The sequence below is a fragment of the Rhinolophus hipposideros genome (assembly GCF_964194185.1).
Source record: "Rhinolophus hipposideros genome assembly, chromosome: 6".
Classification (NCBI taxonomy): domain Eukaryota; kingdom Metazoa; phylum Chordata; class Mammalia; order Chiroptera; family Rhinolophidae; genus Rhinolophus; species Rhinolophus hipposideros.
In genome coordinates, this window is record NC_138052.1 from 13,090,870 (window position 1) to 13,117,233 (window position 26,364).

Consider the following 26,364-nt stretch of genomic DNA (forward strand, 5'->3'; position numbering starts at 1 on the left):
CTTCTCTGACTTTCTCAGGGTTTCTCCCTCACTCTCTGGCAGTCATGGTCACCCAGCAATCTCTTCCTCTTGCTCCTGTATGAAAAATATTGGGTTTTTCTTTCATAGATTCATCATCCTACCCATCCACCTCTGCCTCAAATATAGTTGCTCATAGGATAGAACCCTAAACAAAACAGGTCAAGCGAAATTGAAGACTCGAACATTACTGCACATTTTACTATTAATTTTTACTCCCTTTTAAAATCTGCCTGGGTTTCTTCAGGTTTCAGAATCCTTAGGCAGTTTTGTGGTTGTTGTTGTTGTTTGTTTGTTTGCTTTTTTAATGTTTTGTCTAGGTTATAGCTAAATTCACAGAAAGGCAACTTTATGAGCAGCTCATTCCTCCGTTATCAGAGTTGAGAAACCATTTATTCAACTTTCGTCAAAGTTCTTTTATTGTAGTTTGCTCTGGAAGTGAAGGCTATTTTCCAGTATAAAATTTATAACATTCTCATGTAATATTTTTCTTTTCCCTTTTCAAACTGAATTTCTTGATACCAAGTAAATGACATAATTTCAAAAAGTAACAGTGGTTTAAATTATGGGACAATTCTATTTCTAAGAATATAGTAATATTTAAAGTTATGGTATATCAGTAGATATATGTCCTTATGCTTCTGGGGATAGAATAGGGCTTTTTTCAGAGACGTAAAACCAATTAGAAAAAATAAGATTAGAAGATGGTTAGAGTTTTCCAAGGAAAAGTTCTTTTGGAAGACAGTGGATTTGGAAAAGATAAAGAGAAGTCAAAGAAATTAGTGAACAGCCAAAGTTGGCTATGTCCTAGTTTAGTTCTAGGACATAAAATGTAATTATTATGATAATTTTGATGGGTAAAGATTTGGGTACCGATTTGTTATATACCGTATTTGCCGGCGTATAAGACGACTGGGCGTATAAGACGACCCCCTAACATTTCCACTCAAAATACAGAGTTTGTTATATACTCGCCGTATAAGACTACCCCCTCTTCCGCACACCTTCCACACACCAAATAACTTTCAGTTTAAAATTTGCATCATACTTCTTTCTTTTGGCTGGTGCCATGATAGGGATGATAGGGGTTTGACTGGTCGACATTTTCTATGCTGTACTGTACAGTGGTGCAGTATTGTGGTTGGCTGTTGGCTGTATACAAAGCCTGATTTGATTGGTCCCTGCTCCCTGTTTGCCCGCCCTGTCACTATAGCAGTCTGGTCCACCCTTGCATCAGCATCTCCCTAGGACCTCACTAGTGCGCAAGTGCGAGCTCTTCAACATTCTAACAGGCACCATGATAGCGCAAAATCGGGAATCTTCAATGCATATGTAAAGAAATATACGGTAACCCGAATTTACCACACTCGCAAAATCGCACACAGCCGACCATACACCCAGTATGGTATCGCGATTCGCGATTTTGCGCTATCATACTGGGTGTATGCTCGGCTGTGTGCGATTGTGCGAGTGTGGTAAAATCGCATAACAGCAAAATCGCATAACAGCCGAGCATACACCCAGCAGCGCTGCTGATGCCTGAACGGTATGTGGAATGAAGTGGACGGGCATCGGGAGGCCACTATGGCACAGGGCAAGCACTATGGGCAGTCTATCTGAAGTGTACCTGGCGTATAAGACGACCCCCCCACTTGGAGGCATATTTTTCGGGGCCAAAAAATCGTCTTATACGCCGGCAAATACGGTAATATCTTCATTCTGCTTTTCATATTAGATCACATTAGAAACAGACTAAATACTGAACAAGATCTTTTAACATTTGTTTTAAATATCAGCAACTTTTTTCTAGCAAGTACAATTGAAGGTCCAAGACATGAATGATTTTCATTCAGCTTTAAAATATATGTATAAGTTTTTAGGTCCCTGCTTCTCAAAATATAATTCCTCTTGTAGCAATTACAACAATGTAACAGCATCAAATATTTTTAAAGACTAAATTACCTATTATCTTACTACTCTAAGACAGTAATTATTTTTATTTTAATATATTCTCTTGCCACCTTTTCCCTGATTACATCTCATATTTGTAGCACAGGTAACATCTCATGCCACTTTACATGACCATTGCTGATATATATATATACATATATGTCACTTTTTTCTCTATTTTGAAAAGTCCTGATGTGCTTTACTTTCCACATGCTGTGTTACAAGTAATAAATTTTAGTTTTAAACTTTGTTTTGTTAATCTTAATAATTTTTAAAATATACATATATATTAATTATAAGACATGTTCATAAAAATATTAGATTAAATAATATGAAAAATCTCTCTCAAACCACAGTTCTCTACCAGGGAACAACTACTCTCAACAAGTCTTGTGAATTTTTGAAATATTTAAATAATATATAAATATATATTATATAATATATATAACATATATACGAGTATACATACACACATATATAATGTTATATATAATATATTGTTATTGTTTTGCTAATTATCATTATATCATACTAATTTATTACATGGGCTTTTACTACTAGATGGCATTGCATATCTGCATGTATAGAAGAATTATATTAATTTTGATTCTTAATATTTTATTATTTCATGCACCCTGATTTATGTTACTAGTCTCATAATAATTATTTATTTAAGTTGTTTCTAGTCTTCTATTTTGTTCTTTAAATTTCAAATAATATTACAATATATTTAATTTTTAAATGTCTTTAGGCATATGTGCAACAGCTAGAAGATAAATTTTACATTAGAAATTGCTAGATACATAATTCCATATTTCTTATTGGATATATTCTTTGTCCAATAAAAGTGTGTGTGTGTGTGTGTGTGTGTGTGAGTGTGTGTGTGTATGTGTGTAGTTTATGTTTGGTTTTGATTTCTATTTTAAGTTCTTTGTAATCCTAGAACACACTCTGTATGATTCCCATTCTGTTATACTTATTGAGACTTGTTTTACGGCCCAGTGTGTGCATTTAAAAGTGCCATGTGCTCTGTATTTATTGGGGATAGTGTTGTGTAAATGTCAATTACGTCATGTTGGTTGATGGTGTTGATCAATTATATCCTTACTGATTTTCTATAGACTTGGTCTATCTTTTATTGTAAGACAAGTGTTGAAATTAACAGCTAAAATTGTCAATTTGTCTATTTGTTTGTTCTCCCAAATCTGTTAAAGTATATATTTGCTTTCAATCTTCTCCTGGAACTGGGGAATTATTACTTTATGTTCCTTAGAGATTACAATTTCAGCTGTGGTTGGTTAATAGTATCATAACATATAGACTTTATTTTCACTTGTGCAATTTCTTTGTTGTTCTTAATGAGGAGAGGGAGGAGAGTGCTCCTCTACTGTACCATCTAAAGGGTCACAAGTTATTTCTGACATGAAGAATCTTGACATTAATGCAGATCACAGCTCCCCTCAGGAAGTTATCATCCTTCCATTTAATAAAATTCAGTATATTACTACAATAATAAACTTTTCCCTAATTGGAATTTTGTTTACCTCAGGGGTTGTGCCAGATAGTTCACATTTTACAATAAACGATATTTTATTATCTTATTTTTAAGGGTTTTGTGTGTGTGTGTGTGTGTGTGTGTTTTGTTTTTGTTTTTTGTTTTTTTTTTTTTTTGCTCTGCTGATGGAATATAAATGGGCATTACTCTAGGATAACCCTGTATGGTCGAAAGTAAGAATAAGTGATATGCAAAAGTTTAGATGCAATGGAACATAGAGGTAACATTAAGGAACTTTCAATAATTATCATTTACATTCTTATTCCATCCTACTGGTCGGCTTAGCAGGAACTGTCCAGTGTTCCAAGTGTTCAAATTTTTATAATTAAGCAGCATGCGAGAAGAAGGGCCATAGAAATTGCTATTGATATTGGAAAACAAACAGGGAATCGAAGATATGATTGACTCATTATTACCTCATTATTATTAAATAACTCAAAATTGTTTAAATATAAGTTAAGGGAAATACATGAGTTGTTATTAGAACTAGGAAAGGATGGTCATTCTTTTAGTAAAATCAGCTGACAGTTTCTGTTTCCAGTTTATTTGATTCTCTTTGTCTTTTCACATTTCATGTCTAACTTATAGTTTTCTGTTATTAAAAATATAAACAAAAGAATTAAAGTGTCTGATTCCATGTAAACCTATTTTATTTCTTTTTGTGTTGAGAACTTCCTTATTGGGGAACAGAGGCATGTCTTTAAATAAAAGTCCAAACGTTGCCCTGATAGGTAACTTCAAAATTCAGCTTGCAGATCACTTCCTCCAGGAAACTGCTCTACCACCTCTTATTTTGGGTGTTCTAAGAGGGGGGTATCTTCACCTTTAACTCTATTTTCTGTGAGTTCCTGGAATACAGAGACTGTTCCTTTTATGTCCATAATGAGAAATGTGTTCATATCATAGTTAGAAACTGTATACAATTTTATAATTCATGTTGGATAAATGAATTAAAACACTTTAAATATGGATAAAGACTACCTTCTCCATCCAAAAGATAAGTAAATTTCATATGACTCATCATTAATATTGGTACAATTTATGATAAAGTATTGCTTTCCATTTGGTTTTTCTTCTGTTATAATTTATTAAATTTATTGGGGTGATACTGGTTAGTAAAATTAGAGAGGTTTCAAGTGTACAATTCTATAATACATCTTCTATATATCAAAATGTGTGTTCACCACTGAGTCAGTTCTCCTTCCATCTACATATATTTGACCCTCTTTACCCTCTTCTACCACCACTCTCTTCTCCCCTTACCCTCTGGTAACCACTAAACTGTTGTCTGTGTGTAGAGTTTCTGTTTCTTTGTTTTGTCTTGTTCTTTTGTTGCTTTCAGTTTTATGGCCCACATATAAATGAAGTCACATGGGTCTCAACTTTTTCTGTCTGACTTATTTCACTTAGCATGATGATCTCAGATCCATCTATGGTTTTTCTAAATGTTGACTAAAACATTACAAAATAGCATAGATAAAAGGTATTCTCAAATAGCATACAGTAGATTGATGGTTTTCTTTCTTTCCCCTCCCCCCAGGATATAAGCCTGGCAATATTTCTACTCACTCTAAATCTCTAGAGTTCGCCTGGCCTAGAAACTGTCAACATCTTCCATTTCCACATGCTGGCATAAGTTATAACATCTTCCCTGCACAGCTTCTCATTTATTATTTTCTATGGAAAACTCATGCTCGCTACCTCCATAGCTCAGTACACAGTTGTATATGCTATCAGAGTCACAGAATTTGAGCTCCTGACTTCAGCAGGTTTACAGCTCAAGGCAGTCAGCAAGGTCAAGTCAACACATACTTAGAAAGTGACCTCTAACATAGCCAATGCAAACGCTTTAAAAGCAATATGAGTATCTTGACAGTATGCAAGTTGCTCAGTTTTCTCCTTCCATTGAAATATGCAACACATAACTGGAGGGAAATAATACAATGCGTATTTATACAGAAACAGTTTCTTTTTACATTTCTTTTGAAAAACTCTGAATTTAGGTAGAAAAGTCAAATATGCTATTTAAATAATTATAAGACACTAAGAGGTTTATGGGATCGCTTACTTAGTATGTGAGGATGTTCATACAGCACTCCTAATTAATTTTCCTTTAAATTGTACATTGTAATTGCATATGCTCTTTTTCTCTTTTAAACACATATATACATTGTTATAGTATTTTATTTATATGAAAATGTATTTCCTTTCACATTTACATACATAATATAATATTACATACATAATATTAATGTAATATATACCTGAATACATTGCAAATTTATCAATCAAGATAGTTGAGGTATTTTAAGAGTATTTTTGCTGTCGTTTTTGTTAAACCAAAACATAATTATCCTATTATGATTCATCAGGTATTTCTTCTGTCAATATTGAATAAAAAAAATTATAGGAGCTTCTTGATATTGGTTTTCTTGATGTCAAATTTGAAGTGAGCCCCATCAAACCTCAGGTGTACCTAATACTAGAATGTGGTAAGAGAGACTGCTGTTATTTCCTGGAATTAAAAACACAAACATTAGATTTTGTTACAGATGACATGAAAAGGTAAACTGTTTTCAATTATTTCCAATAATGATGAATGAGGTAAAAAGAAATGGTCCAAATTCACTTAAGTGGGAAATAGATATTATGACAACCACTTGAGATGCAAATGGTGTGAATTTTCTGGCTTCACTCTTTAGCAGTTTTCCTGCACAAGTGTACTACTAGGAATGTACGCTGCACATAGTGAAGCACTGACTTGAAACAAAACTTGACTCTTAACTGGCATCTTTACTTCTATGACACCGCTGGTATACTAGCTTTCACCCCCAAATGCACTTGACATCAGCAGCAGGATATGTTTGTGTGAGAGAGGACTTTGTGTGTATGTGTGTGTTTGAAAGTATAAGGTGTGTATGAGTGTATCCATATGTATTTGCTCATATTTGCATATTTTATCATATACTTCTTGACTCTATCTTAATGATAATTAAATAATTACTTTTTACTAAAAACATGAATACTTAATGGGATGCAAAGCAAAATCATATTGATTTTTAGTAAAAAAAAACACATGAAATATTAATGACATGTTCAAAAATGCTACCTTAAACCAAAAAGGACTAAAATCATACTGGGAAAGTTAATTAAACAGATCAAAATTTCTATTAATGTAAACATAAGTAATTACATCAAGAAAATTCAAAATCTCCTAGAGACACTGAATTATTGCTAATCAGTGTTTTAATACAATTTTAAGACAAATCTCTAATAATAGAAAAAAATGCAGGTGATAGAAAAGTTTGATAATATTATTTATATTTGGAGAACTATATAAACCTGATATTTTTCAAAAACATAGGTAATAAATTATAGAAAAATAATTTCTCCAAAACCTAGACTGTGCTAAGTAAAACAATAGATATTTTTAAAAGTTTTATGCCATTGGAAGGATGGGGATGGTGATTTTATATTACTCTGAAAAGATGAAAAAAATATTAGTAATATCAAAGTTCATATTTTATGTTAAGTGTTCTTATCACATAACAAATAAAGAGGGCAGTAGGAAACTTTTGGAGGTGACAGATATGTTTATGGCATTGAATGTAGTGATGGTTTCTTAGGTGTATACTTATCTCCATCTCATCAAGTTTTATACATTAAATATGTAGTATTTTGTAAAGTACAGACTTTTGTAAGTATCAATCTTTTATTTATACTCAATAAATTGGTTTAAAAAACCAGGGGTTAAAAATAAATGTTTTTCAAAATAATGTAGAAGCACACTTATGTAATATTTGCATAATTTAATTTACTTGAATAAGTATTTATAGGACAATTTTAATTGTTAAACTGAACTAAAATTTTAGATATCAGTTTAAAACTTAATTTGTTTATCTCAAATATTTTATCAATTCAGTTCTAGATTATAATAACGGTCTCTAAAACTAGCTCTCTGCCTCTAGACTCATTTGCTTACAGTCTGTTATGAACTCTTCTGCTAGACCTGCCTTTTCATGCATGACTTCTTTTCATATTATGCCATGCTCAAAACCTTCTTTGGTATCCCATTATCCATGGAAACAATAGTTAGCCTTTCATGAATTTCTCAGTGCAACCAGATACTTATAAAACCTACATTTTTCCTTGTGCTAAAATAAATTTCATAAAGAAAAAGGAAAAGAAAGAGGATGGAAACACAGAGAGAGGGAAGATATAGTGGGATATTTAGAATATTCTGTATGATGTCTGCCTGCATATGACTATAGGTCAGTGGTAGAAGATGGCAACGTGAATGATTAATATAAAATATTAAATAATTAGAGATAAAATAGAAGAATGTTAGAATCCTTAGCATATAGAAATGTTGGGAACAAATTATCAGAGTGGAGGGAAAATATTTGACAGTTCTGATGAAAAGAAAACAATGACTGAGTATGCAAAGGGAATGACTCAGAGAAAATGAGACTAATTAATTTTAATGCAAAACTAATTAAAGCATTGTAATGACTCATCTCTAATAAAATCACACTGCTAAGTTTGCTGATGGCTTCAAATATTGATAAAGCCTGTCATACTCACATGAACTGGACCATTAACCATTTGTAGAGATATGTCCTTTAATTTATATTAATATTTTGCAAACATGCACACAAAAGATACCTTGACAAATACGGATTTATCTCAAAAGTTTCCCAAAGGACTTCACAAAATGCTATTACAAAGTACAAGGCTCAGTTCTTTACAAAATTAGTGAAACTAAAATTCCTATACAAGATAAAATTCAAGAGATAAAGCTTTTTTTAAAATCTTTTTAAAATAATAAAATTTAATACCTCTGAAATAGTATATACCAGGCACTATTCAAAGTGCTTTATACACCAGAACAGCACTACTAGTAAAATACTGCTACTGTCACTATTTTAAAAATAATAAAACGAAGGCATATAGAGATTAAGTATTATTCTCAAGGTCAACAGTTAGTGTGGAATGGACCCAAACTTCTGCAAAAACACTCCCAGGAGATCAATGAATTTTATAACCTTTTAGTATTTTTTATGATTTTCTCAAATATATTGACGAATAAGGAATCAATAATAAATAGGAATCATTTAAAAAATGCAGGCAATTAATACTACTTTCTTGAAGGTATCAAACTAATATTGTGAAAGGGTCTAGGCTTGGAGACTAAGAGAGTCATTTTAAACAAATCAAAATTTTACAGAATTTTGAAAGGACTCTTCAGTGACATGAACACAAATCTCTCTAGAGTTTCTGGGTTCTGAGATTTTGTGTTTGGAATTTACCTCTAGACTAATGGTCCAGTTCTCTTATTGAGAGCATCAGAGTGAAACAGGTAAGACTAGAGCACCTGCCCACTTTTAGGTGCCAACTCGCCACTGTCTGTGAATACCTTGATTCATGCCTCCTCTGAATCAAACCTGGTATCTTCATATCTAGCAGCTTCTATTGCTACTCTTCAGGAGTATCATAATGGAATCAACCTATAAACAATCCTACATAGGTATATAGAACACATTGTTTTAAAATTTCTCTAAATATACACATGATAAAGGTAAGCATACTGTGTATAATCTAGAGTATCTGATCCCCTGCATTATTTTTCACTTTAAGTCACCGGCTGTTCTTAAACTATGTAATTAATAATTGATTGATTTTGGTTTTTCAATTACAGCTGGCATTCTATATTATTTTATATTAATTTCAGGAGTACAGCGTAGAGGTTAAACATTTGTATGATTTATGAAGTGATCCCCTTGATTATTCTAGTACACAACCTGACACTATACATAGTTATTACACTATTATTTACTATATTGCCCATGCTGTACTTTACATCCCGTGACTATTTTGTAACTATCAGTTTGTACTTCTTAATACTTTCACCTTTTCAACCTCCCAACCCAACACCCATCTGGTAACCATCAGTTTGTTCTCTGTATCTATGAGTCTGTTTTTGTTTTTTGTTGTTGCTGTTGTTCTTTAGATTCCACATATAAGTGAGATCATGTGGTATTTGTCTTTTTCAGTCTGACTTATTTCACTCAGCATAATACCTCCTAGGTCCATCCACGTTGTTGCAAATGTTAAGATTTCATATTTTAAATCCAAGTAATATTCCACTGTATATATGTACCACTTCTTTATGAAGTCATCTATTGATGGGCACTTAGCTTGCTCCCATATCTTGGGTATTGTACATAGCACTACAGTGAACATAAGGATGCATATACCTTTTCAAATTAGTATTTTGGAATACTTTGGATAAATACCCAAAAGTCGAATTGATGGGTCATAAGGTAGTTCTGTTTTTAACTTTTTGAGGAACGTCCATACTGTTTTCCTTATTGGCTGCACTAATTTGCAATCCCATTAACAGTGTACAAGGGTTCCCTTTTCTCCACATTCTCACCAACACTTGTGTTTTGATTTACTGATGATAAACATTCTGACAGGTATGAGGTGATATCTTATTGTGGTTTTAATTTGCATTTCTCTGATGATTAGTGATGTTGAGCATATAGGTGTGGGTTTATTTCAGGGCTGTTTATTCTTTTCTATTGATGTGTGTGTCTGTTTTTATGCCATTATGTGTCAGTTTTTATGCCATTACCATGCAGTTTTGTTTACTATAGCCTAGTAACATAATTTGATATCTGGTAGAATGAAATTTCCAATTTTTTTCTTCTTTTCAAGACGGCCATGGCTTTTTGAAGTTGTTTTTTTATGGTTGCATATAAATTATGGGATTATTTGTTCTAGTTCTATGAAAAATTCCATTGGAATTTTGATGGGGATTGATTTGAATCTATAGATTTTTGGGGGGTAATGTGGACGTTTTAACAATGTTAATTCTTCATAGCCATGAGCACAGTATATGCTTCTATTTGTTTGTATATTTTTTTTCAATGTCTTATAATTTTCTGAGTACAGGTCTCTTACCTCCTTGCTTAAATTTATTCCTAGCTCTTTTATTTATTTTTTGATGCAATTCTAAATGGGATTATTTTCTTAATTTCTCTTTCTCATAGTTTATTATTGGTGTATAAAAACACAACTGATTTCTGGATATTTATTTTGTATCCTGCTACTTTCCTGAATTCCCTTATCAGTTCTAATAGCTTTTTGGTGGAAACTCTAGGCATCTATGTATATACTATTATGTCATCTGTAAATAACAACAGTTTCACTTCTTTCTTTCCAATTTGGATGATTTTGTTTCTTTTTGTTGTCTGACCGCTTTGGCTATGACTTCCAATATTACATTGACTAAAAGTGGTTGAAAGCATGCATCCTGATCTTAAGGAAAATGCTTTCAGCTTTTCCCTATTGAGTATGATGTTAGTTGTGGGTTTGTCATTTATGGCCTTTTTATATTAAAATGTTTTCTCTTCTCTAGTCCCATGTTGCTAAGTCTTTATCATAAATGGATGCTGGATTTTTGTCAAATGCCTTTTCTGAACGTATTGATGTGCTCATGTGATTTTTATCTTTCATTTTATTTATGTGGTGCATCATGTTAACTGCTTTGTGGATATAGAGACAGCCCTGCATCCCAGGAATAAATCCCACTTGAACATGGTGTATGATCTTTCAAATATTTTCTGAGTTCAGTTTGCTAATATTTTGTCAAGGAGTTTTGCATCAATGTTCATCAGGGATATTGTCCTATTTAAAAATATATATCTTTTTTTTTTTTTTTGTAATGTCTTTTTCTGGTTTTGGAATCAGGGTAATGGTGGCCTTGCAGAATGAGCTTGGGTGTCTTCCCTCCTTTTGAATTTCTTTTGGAATTGTTTGAGAAGAATAGGTGTTAATTTCTCTTTGAATAATAAAATACACCAGTGAAGCCATCCAGTCCATGAGTTTTGTTTTTTGGGACTTTTTAAATTATGAATTCGATTTCATTAGTAGTAATGGTCATTTCAGATTTTCTGTTTTTTCTTGATTCAGTCTTGGAAGATTATAGGTTTCTGGAAATTTATCCATTACTTCCAGGTTGTCCAATTTGTTGGCTTATAATTGCTTATAGTATTTTTTTATAATCCTTTGTATTTCTGTGATGTCAATTGTTATTTCTCCTCTTTCATTTCTGATTTTACTTATTTGGGTCCTCTCTTTTTTTCTTGATTACTCTGGTTAAAAGTTTATCTTTTTTTTGTTTGTTTGTTTAACCCCAAAGAACAAGCTCTTGGTTTCAATGATTTTTTTGTGTTGGTTTTTAAACTTTCTGTCTTTTTTTTCCCTTTAGTTCCTTTAGATGTATGGTTAAATTGATTATTTGAGAGTTTTCTTGTTTCCTGAGGCAGGCCTGAATTGCTATGCATTTCCCTCTTAGGACTGCTCTCATTGTGTCCCACAGATTTTGGGTCATTGTGATTTCATTTTCATTTGTATCAATATATCTTTTGATTTATTCCTTGATGTTGTTGTTGACTCATCCATTATTTAGTAGCATATTATTTAGCCTCGATGTGTTTATGTGTTCTTCAGTTTATTTCTTGTAATTGGTTTCTAGTTTCATACCACTGTGGTCAGAGAAGACACTTCATATAATTTCAAGCTTCTTAAATTTATTGAGACTTGTTTTGTTGTCTACCATGTATTCTATGTTGGAAAATGTTCCATGTGCACTTGAAAAGAATGTATATTCTGCTGCCTTGGGGTGAAATGCTCTAAAAATATCAATTAAAATCATCTGGTCTAATGTGTCACTTGAACTGCTATATCTTTGTTGATTTTTCTGTCTGGAACTTCTGTCCATTGGTGTCAACTGGGTGTTAAAGTCTCCTACTATGATTGTAATACTATCAATCTCTCCCTTTATGTCAGTCAATATTTGCTTTACATATTTAGGTGATCCTATGTTAGGTGCATAAATGTTTACAAGGGATATATCCTCTTGTTGTATTGATCCCTTTACAATTATGTCATGCCCCTTTGTCTGCTTTTGTGTTACAGTTAATTTTGTCTGATGTAAACATTGCTACCCCAGCTTTTTTGTTTGTTTGTTTCCGTTTGCATAAAATATTTTTTTCCATCCCTTTACTTTCATTCTGTGTGTGTGTGTATTTCAATCTGAAGTTTGTCTTTTTTAGACAGCATGTGTAAGGGTCTTGTTTTCTTATCAATTCTGCTACCCTTTCTTTCAATTGGAGCATTTAATCTATTTACATTTAAAGTGATTGTTGGTAGATACATAGTTATTGCCATTTTATTATTCATATTTATGTCCTCCCCCCTTCTTCTTAAAAATGTCCCTTTAACATTTCTTATAATACTTGTTAGATGTGATGAAGTCCTTTAGAATTTACTGATCTGGGAAGCTCTTCATCTCTCCTTCAATTAAAAAAAAAAAATAGCCTTGCTGGGCAGAGTACACTTGGTTGTAGGTCCTTGTTTTTCATCACTTTGAATATTCTATGCTAATCTTTTATGGCTTGCAAAGTTTCTATTGAGAAATCAGTTGACAATCTTTCAGGAGCTCCCTTGTAAGTAACTAGATACCTTTCTCTTGCTGCTTTTAGGGTTCTCTCCTTGTCTTTAACTTTTGCCATTTTAATCATAATGTGTCTTGGTCTGAGTCTTTCTGGGTTCATTTTGGTTTGGACTCTCTGTACTTCCTGGGCTTGTACGTCTATTTCCTTCTCAAGGATGGGGAAGTTTTCAGTCATTATTTCTTCAAATATGTTTTCAATCCCTGCTTTCTCTCCTCTGGTATCCTTATGACACGAATGTTGTTATGCTCGATGTAGTCCCAGAGATCCCTTAACTATTTCCTTTCCTTTCCTTTCCTTTCCTTTCCTTTCCTTTCCTTTCCTTTCCTTTCCTTTCCTTTCCTTTCCTTTCCTTTCCTTTCCTTTCCTTTCCTTTCCTTTCCCTTCCCTTCCCTTCCCTTCCCTTCCCTTCCCTTCCCTTCCCTTCCCTTCCCTTCCCTTCCCTTTCATTTTATTTTCTGTGCTTTTCTGTGCTTTTCTGTGCTTTTCTTTTCTTTTTTCTTTTCTTATTTATTTATTTATTTATTTATTTATTTATTTATTTATTTATTTATTTTTAGTATTCTTTTTTCTTTTTCTATTCTTTTTTTTTCTGATACCTGGCCTTCCAAATCACTGACTTGATCTGCTGCTTCATCTAGTCTGCTAGTGATCCTTTCTAGTACATTCTTTATTTCAGTTACTATATTCTTCATTTTCACTGGTTCTTTTTATTGCTTCTATGTCCTTTTTTATTCCTGGTATGTCTTTGTTGAAGTCCTCACTAAGTTTCTTGAGCATTCTTTTAACTGTTGTTTTGAACTCTGTATCTGGTGTTTTGCTTCTCTCCAATATGTTTACTTCCTTTTATGGAGTTTTTCCTGTTCCTTCATTTGTGACCCATTTATTTGTTTCCTCATTTTGGAGGCCTCTCTGTATTTGTCACTATGTATAAGATAGAATTCTACATATCCCAGTCTTGGCAAGTTGGCCTTATGTAGTAGGTGCCCAGTCGCAGTGGGGCCCAGTGGCAGTCTCCCAGATCACCTGCCCCGGGTGCTCCAGGAGTGTCCCTTGTGTTAGTTGTATGTGTTCTATTGTGCAGTGGAACATTGATTGTTGTTGGCATGTTGGTGTGTGGGATTCACCCTCAAGTGGACTGAGTGTAGGGTTTGGCCATTTCTATGGCTTGTAGGCTGCTGTATAGTGAGTTTACCCGGAGAAGTGGGATTTGCCCCAGTGAGCTTTTGACACCTGCTGATTACGCCCTTTAGCACACCACTTGTGGGGTTAATTGTGTGGTGCTATGATGTGGTTTGAAGCCGACCTCCAGGTAAGTTGGTTCTGGGGCCTCTTGGAGGGGCTCCAGTACAAGGCCAAGTCAGTTACTGACTGTGACCTGCCTGAGACTACCTAGTAGGATCTACAGAGTGATGTGTGCTTGGTCCCTCCTTGTGCTGGACCTGGCGGTGCATGGGAGAGGCCACCTTGTGAACTGAAAATGACTGCCTCCAGTGCCGGGCCTGTGGTAGCTCTGCAAAAAGCCCAGGGCAACTTTATGTCTGCTAACACCTGCTGGCTCCCATAAGGCTCAGCCACTGAGAGAGCCTTGTGTGTTATGCAAGAAGTGAGGAGGGGGACTCATGGAGTAACCAGGGTGGGATATATGGTGTTTATCAGGTTAATATAGATTCTGATTTGGTGCCAGTGCTGAGTCTGGAGCTACTCAGCAAAAGTCTCAGAGCACACCAAAACCAGCTGCTGCCTGTCTGGGGCCCATAGATCCCCAAAAGTTGTCCAGGAAAGAAAACAATGCGGGTGGCGCTGGCTGCTGGCTGAGAATGTGCCTCTGTCATTGTGTAAGTTGGGTTGGGAGGTGTCCCAGGGAGTCTCTGGGGTGAAGCAAGGGAGGCTGCCATGTAGATTCAGATTTAGCCATATGGAATAGGACTCAACACAGGAATGATGGTGCCAGCCTGCTCGCTGCACAGGAGGAGGATGCTGTGCAGGAAAAATGGTGGCTGCCCCTCTAGTCCTTACCCTGGAGCCACACAACTCACTTTCTCCCTGTATGTCTCTCACACCTCCTGCGTCACCATCCCTCTGCCAGCGTGCAGGGTAAGTACCTGTGAATGAATGAGTCTCTGTATAGGCCTTTTAAGAGGATGTCCAGATTTGCTGCAGTCCTCCATCTCACCCAGTTCAGTGCAATTCTTGCTGACTTTCACAACAGGTATTTCAGGGCTTCCCCTTCCTGTCATCGGAACTTTGGACTGAGGAGCTGGTATGGAGCTGGGCCCCCTTGTTCCTCCAATGGAACCTCTGCCACAAAGCTATTCCTTCTGGTGGTCAACCACCACATGTGGTTGTAGGGCCAGCCCATTTTGTCTCTGCACCTCCAACCAGTCTCACCATGACTTCTTCTTTATATCCTTAGTTATGGGAGTTCTATTCAGCTAGGCTTCAGATTGTCACTGGCTTGTTTTCTTCATAATTATTAACTCAAGTATCTAACTATTTAGTGTGGATGTGGATGGTCATGAATACAGTTTTATATAGGATTTCATTTTGAAACATAACCATAAAGTTGTTTCAGCAGCTTTCAGTATGATGTCTGGCAACTTTGTGTATGCTTCTCTCATTATTTTTGGTAAACCTTGGTTTTCTTAATGTCCCTTTAGTATGAGTACATAAAATCATATTAAGCATGTGGGGAATTAAGACCAGGGGTAAACATTCATTTTACAGTTGATTCTTTTCTATATTTTAAGTAGTTTCTTATTTTAATATTACATTTAACACTTAGTTTACATGTAGAGGGTGCCAAAAAAATGTATACACATTTTAAGAAAGGAAAATTGTATTAAAATTGTAGTACTTAATATATACTGATAACAAAAGATGAATACAAGTCACATTTGACTTCTGCAACTACAAGAGGTGCTCAAAGTGGTTACCATTAGTGTCCAGACACTTCTGATTACGGAGAACTACTGCTTGAGCAACGTTGACCTAAGTGTTTACTTGTATATTGTTTTTGGCATCCCTGGTATTTAAGGAACACATCCACCCACACACAATGAAAGTTGTTTGTGCATGTGAAAATGCGTTTCCCTGTGCCAAAATAATAATCTATTGTACAGCTGGCTCTGGAAATAATTCTGAGTGGCAAACTATGATCTAAAAAATGAAGAAAATCTGTCATAGTAATTACTCTTTAACTCTTTTCTACCTTTACGTTCTCCCTTCTTTGTCTCAATCATTTTGAAAATTAGAAAAAAAAATTCAGTTTAAAAAAATCTAAATATGATAGAATTATGTTATATAGAATGGAAAATGAAAAAGCCCAAGAAGCACAATCAAATGACCTCATTTTGCTGCTGATGTAAATGACATGCAAAGAGGAAAAGCGATTTGGCCAAGGTCACATGACCAACCACGGGCAGAGATTCTATCTCTGGTATATTCACTTTCAGAATATTTCAGGGTCCAGAAGATTTTCCAATGAAAAGAAGTATAATTTAGGAACAATGTATTATTCTACAGCCTTCTTGTGATGTGAAATATCTAGTACCCCTTCCCTATTTCACCAATTAGCTTAAGAAAGTATTCTTAGATTTATAAAGCAGAATAAAATAATAAATGTGTCCTAGTAAAGGAAATGTTATATTTCCCCAACATTTTTCATAATGAAATGGTGGTATAGGTTTTTCTATTTTACATATGAGAAAATTGAGGCTCATGGGAAATAAGAAACACACTTGAGCCCACCCAGCTTCTCTTGATGCAGCAGTTCTAATTAATATATATATTAATTGTTAATATAAACTGTTAAAAAAACTGTTAAAGGTTATAGCTAGGGTTGGTCAATCAGAATTATTAAAGACAAATAAGATACATAGATTGATACATTTCAATTTGCTGTAGGATTTATTTAACATTTAATACCTTTCACTCTTCAAAACTTAATTCACATTATATAATGCAGAACTGATAGGGCACTAAAGAAAATACGCATTATCACTGCTAAGGAAATAAAAGACTTCAAAATATAATTATTAAGAGATCTAATAGGCACATATAAAACACTGTTCCTATGACATGGAAAACATTTATAAAAGTTATATTAAGCCATAAGTCAAATCCTATCAATTTCAAAGTCACTATTATAAAGATCTGTTTCTAAACTCTGCAAATTGTTTTAAAACCAATTCTACATTTTTCAAGTTTAAAAACAAACCTTGGAATAACCCTCCTGAAATAGGAACATATAATGAAATGTTTTAAATATTCAAATTAAATACTATTAAAATATTACTCTCAAACCTATTGGATGTCGACTAAACAAAATTTAGAGAAAATTCTATAGTCTTCAGTGCTTATATTACAAAAGACAATGAAAACATTAATAATATAATAGAAAGGATCAAATAAATATAAAATTTGTCATTTTGAGAAGACCAATGTGAAATTTACAAATATCAATCAAAGCTGAGCATGAAAAAAAGAGAAAAAATACTTATACATAATATTAGGACAGAAGAAAAAATATTAATACAACTGAAAATATTAAAACAATACTAAAGAAGTTATAAAAATGTTATGCTAAAAATTGGAAATTTAGTTAAGACCAGTTTTTAAAAATGTATCAATTACCAAAACTAATTCGAAAATAAATGTATAGAATGTTTTTTAAAAATCTTCCCACATAAACAAAAAACAAACAACAACAACAAAAAAAAACAACAAAAAACAAAACCCACTTTACCTAGACACATTCATAGTGCAGCTAGGGTGAGATTTTAATAAAAGAGAAAGCATAAAATTTAGAATGGAAGAAATAATTATATCAGTATTAACAAATAATATGATAATGTGAACAAAACAGGTGTTGTTGAGGATATGGAACAAAGCGAACTCTCAAACTGTTGCTGGTAAGAGTATTAAAACTAACATGATTGAGGGATCAATTTGGTAATGTGGAGTACATTTGAGCGTGCTCATGCCGAATACACAAGCATTACTGCTTCCCAAGCAGTATTCCATTGAAGTTGTTAGATGGGCACCATGAGTCACGTACAACAAACAATAGTGTTGCTCAAACTGTTTTATATATCAATAATTCTCTTTCTGAGTTTGTGATAATTGCAAAATATGATTTTAAAAATCTTCTCTTATGAGAGTCTTGTCAACTGTAGACTTCTGTCTTCAGTTTTTACCCTGAACAATACTTCAAGAATAAATAAACTTGACAACATGCCATCAGGGAAATGTTACAGAGCTAGGCCCTAGTAGGATTGACTCTCTTCTACATTCCATGATTAATTAGCAGTTTAATTGTCCATTACTCAAAAACTCTTTTTAAATTAATTGATAAAATAATACTAGTATTATTTGATATATTCTTAAATGAGACTACTAGACAAAAGATACAAAGGGAAATAAGAAAACATCAAAGGAAATAAGACAATATTTACAAGGAAGTGGTTGCTGCACACGTATTTCACACGGCCAGGCTCAGAGTGCTTAGTGCAGACCAAAGCCCGTGCTTACCAGCTGCTGCCCTTGGGCACCCCAGGCTGCATACTGCAAGATGGAGTCCTCTACTTCTGGGGGATTTAACTCCCAAACTTCCCTTGAAAAAAGGGAAACATTTTTACATGAACAAATTGACATCTACACAAACAATGTAGTTGGACAAAGGCTCAAGAAAACCCGAAAGTCAAAGAACTTACCTAGTGTGTATGTTGTAAATCACATATGAAGCAGTATATGAATAATGAAAAATCTGAAAGTAAAAAAGGAGAGTGTTATTGAAGAGTTTAAAAATAAAGGCTTTATCTTAATGTGTATATATGGTCTTATTAAGTTCCAAGAAATCCAAGAATTGGTTTAAGAGAGAAATCAAAATGGGAAATAGTGTAATTCTGGAGTTTATTACCTTCTCTCAGCCATACTTAAGTGCAATAGCCTCAAACCTTTCTTCCGACCATCCCTTATTCAATGCATCTATACTTAGTATAATTGCAACTACGATGCTACCTTCTTCAAAATATTGAGTAATTCCTCACTGCCTATAAAATGAAATTCAAACTGCTTCATCAGTGTTCAAGGATTTGGGTATTTAGGGTTTGCCTGCTTTTCCATTCTTATCATCCACTACTTCCCTTCACCTAGCCCATACTTCAATCATGTTAGACAAATTCCCCCTGTAGATCCTGAAGTTTACTCATTTCTTTTTTGTTTGTTTTCTTTTTCTAGGACATCCTACCCTAACTTAGGTGGAAATTTTCCCTCCTTGTTATACAGCCTCCGCATAGAGCTTATACTGATGCCCTCAATTGAAATCCATCTCTCTAACAGTAATTTACTCTGATGTTAGGACACTTCTCACTCTGTAGCATAAACTATCTAACTATTTTAAGTCCATGTCTCTTTTTCCTGCTAGAATGTTTTCAGGTCCAGTTGTATACACCTGCACATCCTCCACATTACCTAATACAATGAGTTTGCATGCGACATACAATCAATATTTGTGGAGTAATAATCGTAATGGGGAAATACTCCTACAGGTTGAGGTGTTTACTGGTGGGGACAAAGGTATACCAGCACCCCCAAATCCTTCATAGTAGTTATTGGAAATCATATATTAAATAGCTGGTTGTAATTATGTGACCTTCCAGGTAAAGCTAGTACTATCATACAAAGAACACGGTTCCTTTTTAACGGCCACCTTCCCAAGGATCACAGTACCCTTGATGGGGTGACATTAAATCCCAAAGATAAGACCATAGTGGATGATGCAAAGATATCTCTACATTTTGGTTCTTACTAATTCGAGATGATGAAATAGTGGAATACAGAGTACATAAGGAAAATTGCAAAAGAAAGATTAAGGAAATAAATGATGAATATGTTCCATTTCAGGGAAAATTATTTTTCTATAAGCTATGTGGGTCTGGTGAAGTAAATGGCTCTCTATCTAGCTGTATTAACTTATATTATTATTTTCGAGATTTACAAAACTTATATTGATACTTCTATTTTCAGCATGCAATTATAAAAAAGCTTCTTTTATTCCAGTAGTGGATGTACATTGCACAAATATTATAATACTGCCAACTAAAACTCTCTAGAAGTCAAATTGTTATTTCTTCTTACTGCAATAATAGCTTCAATTAAATATGATTGACCACATATTTGGTAAAGCAATACTAGCGGTCTCTCCTTGCATTGCAATTACAATCCTTCCCCCATTTGTTATAACATGGGGTTTTACAGTGAAGCTTTATTACTTTTGGAAAAACTATTAAATCTGAGATTTCCTTCACTATAGAGTTGTAGGAGCAAAAATGCCCTAGTGTCTATTATGACATTCACATTGTATTCTATACAATTCCATAGTGAATATACAAATTTTAAACCTTGAATTTACTACGATAGCTGAAAGAGGTGAGAAATGTGACCACCTCTACAAATATACTTAGATATATTTTTTCATCTCAGAAAGTTCTGTTGCCAAAGCAAATTGACAAATAAGCACTTCATCTTCAAAGCAGAGAAATGTGTAAATGAGATAATGGGTTAAAGGAGACTATTCATCCCATCTGGTAATCACCTAATACACTATACCTGAAGTATGGGCTCACATCCATTTGGAGAGAAAGAGTTCCTGTGCATTATTACTCTTTTGGTCAAAGCAGCCCAAAACAACCACTGAGACAAAACTGGATATAACCATTGAATTTTGGTCTCTTTCTATAATATTTATTATAGAGATTGCTGGCTCTTCTCAATGTATAAACAGATATCCTTCAAATGATGTGATTTGGAGAGGGGGATATATAAATCCACTTTTCGTTTTGTAGTGCTGAGCCCAATCCAGCATTTGCTTCTTTCAGCCAGTGTATTGAGGTGGAAGACAAAATGAAGAAATTAACCCTGACTTGTCTTCAAACCTATATCGGGTTGAAGTAATTTGCAGAGTCTCAATCTCATTGATAGGTGTCCTACAAAACCATCATTTTGCCATCTACCGGTAATTAGAACATAGCCCTAACTCCAACTTTAGAGCACTTTCCTCTAAATCCACTCTTCGGTGTGAGTGAGTGAGTGTGTGTGAGTGTGTGTGTACTCCCAGTGTGTGTGTATGTGCTCCCAGCAGAACACAAATACACCTTGTTCTGTAACTTTCCATAATTAAAATAGCATTCTATGCCCATACCAGAATATAGAGTATGAGGTAGACGGAATCTTCATCAGGGTTAGAGGTAGAGGTTCCTCTTTTATTTGTTTGCATAGTGTTGCAGAAATTTTAAAAGGGGAATTTTTCAATAAGAATTGAATTTAGCTTTAGTGAACATCTGTGTTAAGGCACACTGGTCTAAATTCACTCTGTGTTAATCTGCATCTCTCTCTCTGTCTCTTTCCTTCTCTCCCTCCCTCTCCTTTGGATAACATTTGTATTCTTTTTCAAACATTCCTCATTTTCTCTTATCCTAGGATCCTTTACTACATTGGCTAGGTAGGTCTTGTTTCACGATGAGAAGAAAAAAAAAACTGGAGTCACTAAAGGTTAGAAGCAGTCATTTCCTATATTGATTGGCTGCTGCATAATGAAAGCCAGACTGAGCTACTGATGAGATCCTTGGGACAAAAACATTTCATAGTCAAAATTCACATATTCAGTCTATCTCTGCAAAAGATATTCCACTGTTTGTTACAGAGTGCGAATAATTATGGCAAAGGTAGTGGGAGTAGGGCAAAACTGAGATATAATATTTAAAATCTTGATCATAGTTTTCTCTTGGAAGCTGGCCTTTAGATGTCCAGTCATTTCATCTCATGATGCCAAAAGGTATTTTGGAGAGGTAAATAAAGCAACATGAGATCCTGAATGCAATCTGATCCCCATCACCTCTACATTACTTTGGAAATTCCAAGAAAGAGTGGATTACTAAATGTTTATTACTAAGAATGGTATAATCAATTCTCATTATTTGCTGTAGTTATATTCTGTAAGTCATCATTGACACTGAGTTGGCAAATACTGAACCATTGCTCCTGGGAGAAATACAGGGTTAGGTTCCTGCGAGCCTCTGGTCACATTTCCACCAAGCAATCAATACATAACCTTGTTTCATGTATGTTTATTTTTAAAGACACAAGACCTAATATTTAATATTGCTAATTCATTAATATTGAACTCATGGCCAACAACATAATAACTCATGCCTGAGTGAAGTTTATCTAACACATATAGTTTCCCTGTAAAGCACATCACAGCCTTCTCGCACCTAGGAAAATTACACAACAACACTTCAGCACTATGTTCGGGAAGTGTTTTAAACAGCAAAACGATCAACACAAAATACCTGCATGTGCAAAACACAGTACTAAAAAGTTCGCAAAAAGGACATGAATTTACTATATGAAAGCTACAGCAAGAAGGCAAAACATTGTCTTGTGTGATCGCAGCTTGGAAAGTATATACCACGCAACGCAAAGGGTCTGCTGCTCTGCATGTGTCTGGGAATGACAGAGAAAGCACAGTGGGGGTTACAGATACATTTTAGATAATAAGCACATCTGCAAATCCAGAATCCGCAAATAGTAAAGTTTGACTGTACAGTAACGTAGACATAGCCTGAAAAATTACTGGAAGAAAGGGAAAAAGTCACATTTTAAGGCCTGCCAGAACTTGAACACAAGCAAAGCGTGGAAGTTGTCCAGAATGGTGAAATCCATGCTCTGTAAATGAAAACTAACTATATTCATTCATTTATTTATTAAATGCTTGCTAAGCAACTTCTTTGACATGGACACTGCACTGCTAAACACTATCAAAAAAAAAAAAAAGGAAAAGAAAAAGATTGTGTCCCTCTTCCGGGTATCCACCCAAAAATCTGAAAACATTTATCCATAAAGATATATGAAGACAGACAATTAAGTTCACGAACTCATCCTAAAAAAAGTTCTACATATCTCATTGCTGAATATTACTACAGTCACCTTCGAAGTACTCCCCTTGGGAAGCTATGCACAGATGCCAGCACCTAGTCCACCCTTCAAAGCAATTTTGGAACTCTTTTTCTGGAATGGCAACCAGAGCTGTCCTTGTATTACCCTTGATGTCCTGAATGTCATCAAAATGTCTTCCTTTCAATATTTCCTCTATCTCCAGGTAAACAAAGAAGTCATTGGGGGCCAGATCAGGTGAGTAAGGAGGGTGTTCCATACAGTTATTTGTTTACTGGCTAAAAACTCCCTCACAGACAGTGAGCTGGTGCATTGTCGTGATGCAAGAGCCAGGAATTGTTGGCGAAAAGTTCAGGTCGTCTACCTTTTTCGCGTGGCCTGTTCAGCATTTCTGTATATTAAACTTGGTTAACTGTTTGTCTAGTTGATACAAATTCATAATGAATAACCCCTCTGATATCAAAAAAAGGTTAGCAACATTGTTGTGAGAATTTTGTGAACTTAATTGTCAGACCGCGTACATACCCCTATGTTCACTGTGGCATTATTCATAGTGGCCAACACATGGAGACCTAAAAAGTGACCTTTGACAGATGACTGGATAAAAAAGATGTGGTATATACACACAATGAAATACTATCCTGCCATAAGACAAGATGAATTACTCCCTTTTTGACAACATGGATGGATCTTGAGATTATCATGCTAAGTGAAATAAGTCAGACAGAAAAAGTCGAGAACCATATAATTTCACTGATATGTGGGATATAAAACTGAAAGCAACAAAGGAACAAGACAAACAAACAAAAATCATAGACACAAACAAAAGTTTAGTGGTAACCAGAGGATAAGGGGGAAGGAGATGGTAGATGAGGGTAAATGGGATCAAATATGTGATGATAGAAGGAGAACTGACTCTGGATGGTGAACACACAATGTGATACGTGGATGATGTATTACAGAATTGTACACTTGAAACCTATGTAATTTTACTAACCGGTGTCACCCAATAAATTTTATAAAAATTAAAAAAGAAAAATGAACCGTACAACCAAAAATATTGCGAAAATAAAAATTATTTTTTAAATGGAATAAAATAGAAAAGAGTATCAGTTGATAATTTTTATTTATTCCTACTGTGTTTCCCCGAAAATAAGACCTAGTCAGATCATCAGTTCTAATGCATCTTTTGGAGCAAAAATGAATATAATACCCGGTATGATATGATATATGATATTATATAAGGTACACGGTATTTTATATTATATTATATTATATTATATTATATTATATTATATTATATTGATTATATTATATTAATTATATCTGGTCTGATTTTAATATAAGACTAGGTCTTATATTAATTTTTGCTCCAAAAGATGCATTAGAGCTAATGGTCTAGCTAGGTCTTATTTTCAGGGAAACACAGTGTATGTTGTTTATCAGTCAGTTTATAAAAATTTATGGAATACTAATTATGTGTATGACCATAAGTTAAGTGCCTTCTCAAATGCAAAGACGATAATAAGTGTGATCCCTGTCCCCAAGGAGCCATTGATCCAGTCGGGGTGACACGGTTAAGAAACATTATATTAGCATGGTGCACTGTGTTGCAGGTCACGGGTAAATTAGAACTCACACATTAGACTTTACAAGAAGCAATTAATCTTTTTGGTTTCAAGATTGCATCATAGAAAAGATAACTGTTGTATTAGACATTGAAGGGACAAATATAGCTGAGAAAAATGCAGCAAGTGTACCAAATTTAAGGTATTCCTACATATAATAAAATTTAAGTAGGAGACAAATATAATTTGAGCCCACATCTGTCTGATTACAACTCACATTGTGACTTTATCTTTCTGCACACTCTTTCAGGGAGCTAAGACAAGAAGCATGACTCCAGCTTTGCAAAAGATTCATTTCTGAAAGACCTATTAAGCCACCATCTAAAGATTTATTGACAGGAGTAGGTGTGAATTAATTGTGATTACCACAGTTAAGAGAGATTTCATTTTGTAAAGATGATCTAATATATCATATTAAAAATGTAAATCCCCTTCCCAGTTAGCTGTTTTTCACAATTTATTTTCTTGGAATATCAGTTATTACCTAAGACATCTATGGGGATTCATGTCAAGAAGAGTTACACTTACAAGAAAAAAGAACAGGGTACGTTAGTAATTTATGCTTAAACCAAAGGTCTGTATGTCTGAGTGCCAAACATTTTTATTTTTTTATTTTTTTTGCACTTCAGTTAAACTACCAAATTGGTATAAATGTATTTTCATGGCCTGGAGAATATTTAAAGCAGGATTATGGATGTGCCACTGATCCCAACAGTTAGGAGAACTAACCTATAAGGAAGCAATTCTCTGAGTAAATACCATTTATGAAAGAATGCCAATGAGAGAAAAGACAACAGAGGCAAAAGGACATTTGTTGCTTTTGGAAGTAAATGTTACAATGATGCAAATTTCATCCTAGAATAACAAAATAATTTTGAAAATGAGTGACTAGCGATTCTGTTATATATATATATATATATATATATATATATATATATATATATATACAACATATATATATGTGTGTGTGTGTGTGTGTATATGTGTGTGTATATGTGTATATATATATATATATAAATTATATATATATTACACATATAATACACACACACACACACACACATCTTTATTATGTAGTGAAGAAGTAGATTATCAGGTAGAATACTCCAAATACTCCAAAGCAGTAAATGCAATTCACAAAATTACAAGCTGCAGGTCTACAAATATTTTTTCAAAACATTGTGTTAAAAAAAGGCTTTGTGAAAAGTATTGGTTGAAAGGGAAAATGAATATGGGAGGGAATTAAAGGTATAATTAATATTTGTCAGTACTTTAGTCTACTTTCATTTGTTTTCTCACTTAATACTCACCATAAATTTTAAGGTATTATCCATCCATGATGCACAACTCAACTAGTAAAATGAGGATTGAAGGAAAGATCTTACAGATTCCAAACATGCAAACATTGTTTTAATTTGTTACCACATAGAAGAACCATGTAGGAGGATTATTTCATTGTGTCACAATTATGGTAAGTGGCAGACATAAAATATTCAAAATGGGGAGAGTAAATATAAGATGCTGCTAAGGAAGATAAAGTTTAGGTGTTCCTTAACATTTGATCTATTTATGCTAAATTCTACATAAAACAAATAAACAAACTTGTTAAAGAGAACACAGATGATCTGGCACAAAACCAATTTAGTTACACTGTTAGCCTACAGGAGTCACGAAGCTATTCCCACACAGAATACTGTCAAGTTATATTTTTACTTTTTCTTGCTTTATTTGGGTC

The 26,364-nt window shown here is 34.0% G+C and overlaps 1 protein-coding gene across 3 annotated transcripts in view; it reads right to left on the reverse strand.

Annotated features, from left to right (window-relative positions):
• DPP10 (dipeptidyl peptidase like 10) overlaps positions 1-26,364 on the reverse strand; it is a 649,316-nt gene that overhangs the window by 123,022 nt on the left and 499,930 nt on the right. For all 3 annotated transcript variants that reach the window (XM_081051712.1, XM_081051713.1, XM_081051714.1), the window contains 2 exons: positions 18,759-18,811; positions 18,577-18,658 (listed from right to left, as the gene is read on the reverse strand). In XM_081051712.1, the coding sequence (XP_080907838.1) occupies positions 18,577-18,658; positions 18,759-18,811 (135 nt within the window). The remainder of the gene's footprint in view (positions 1-18,576; positions 18,659-18,758; positions 18,812-26,364) is intronic.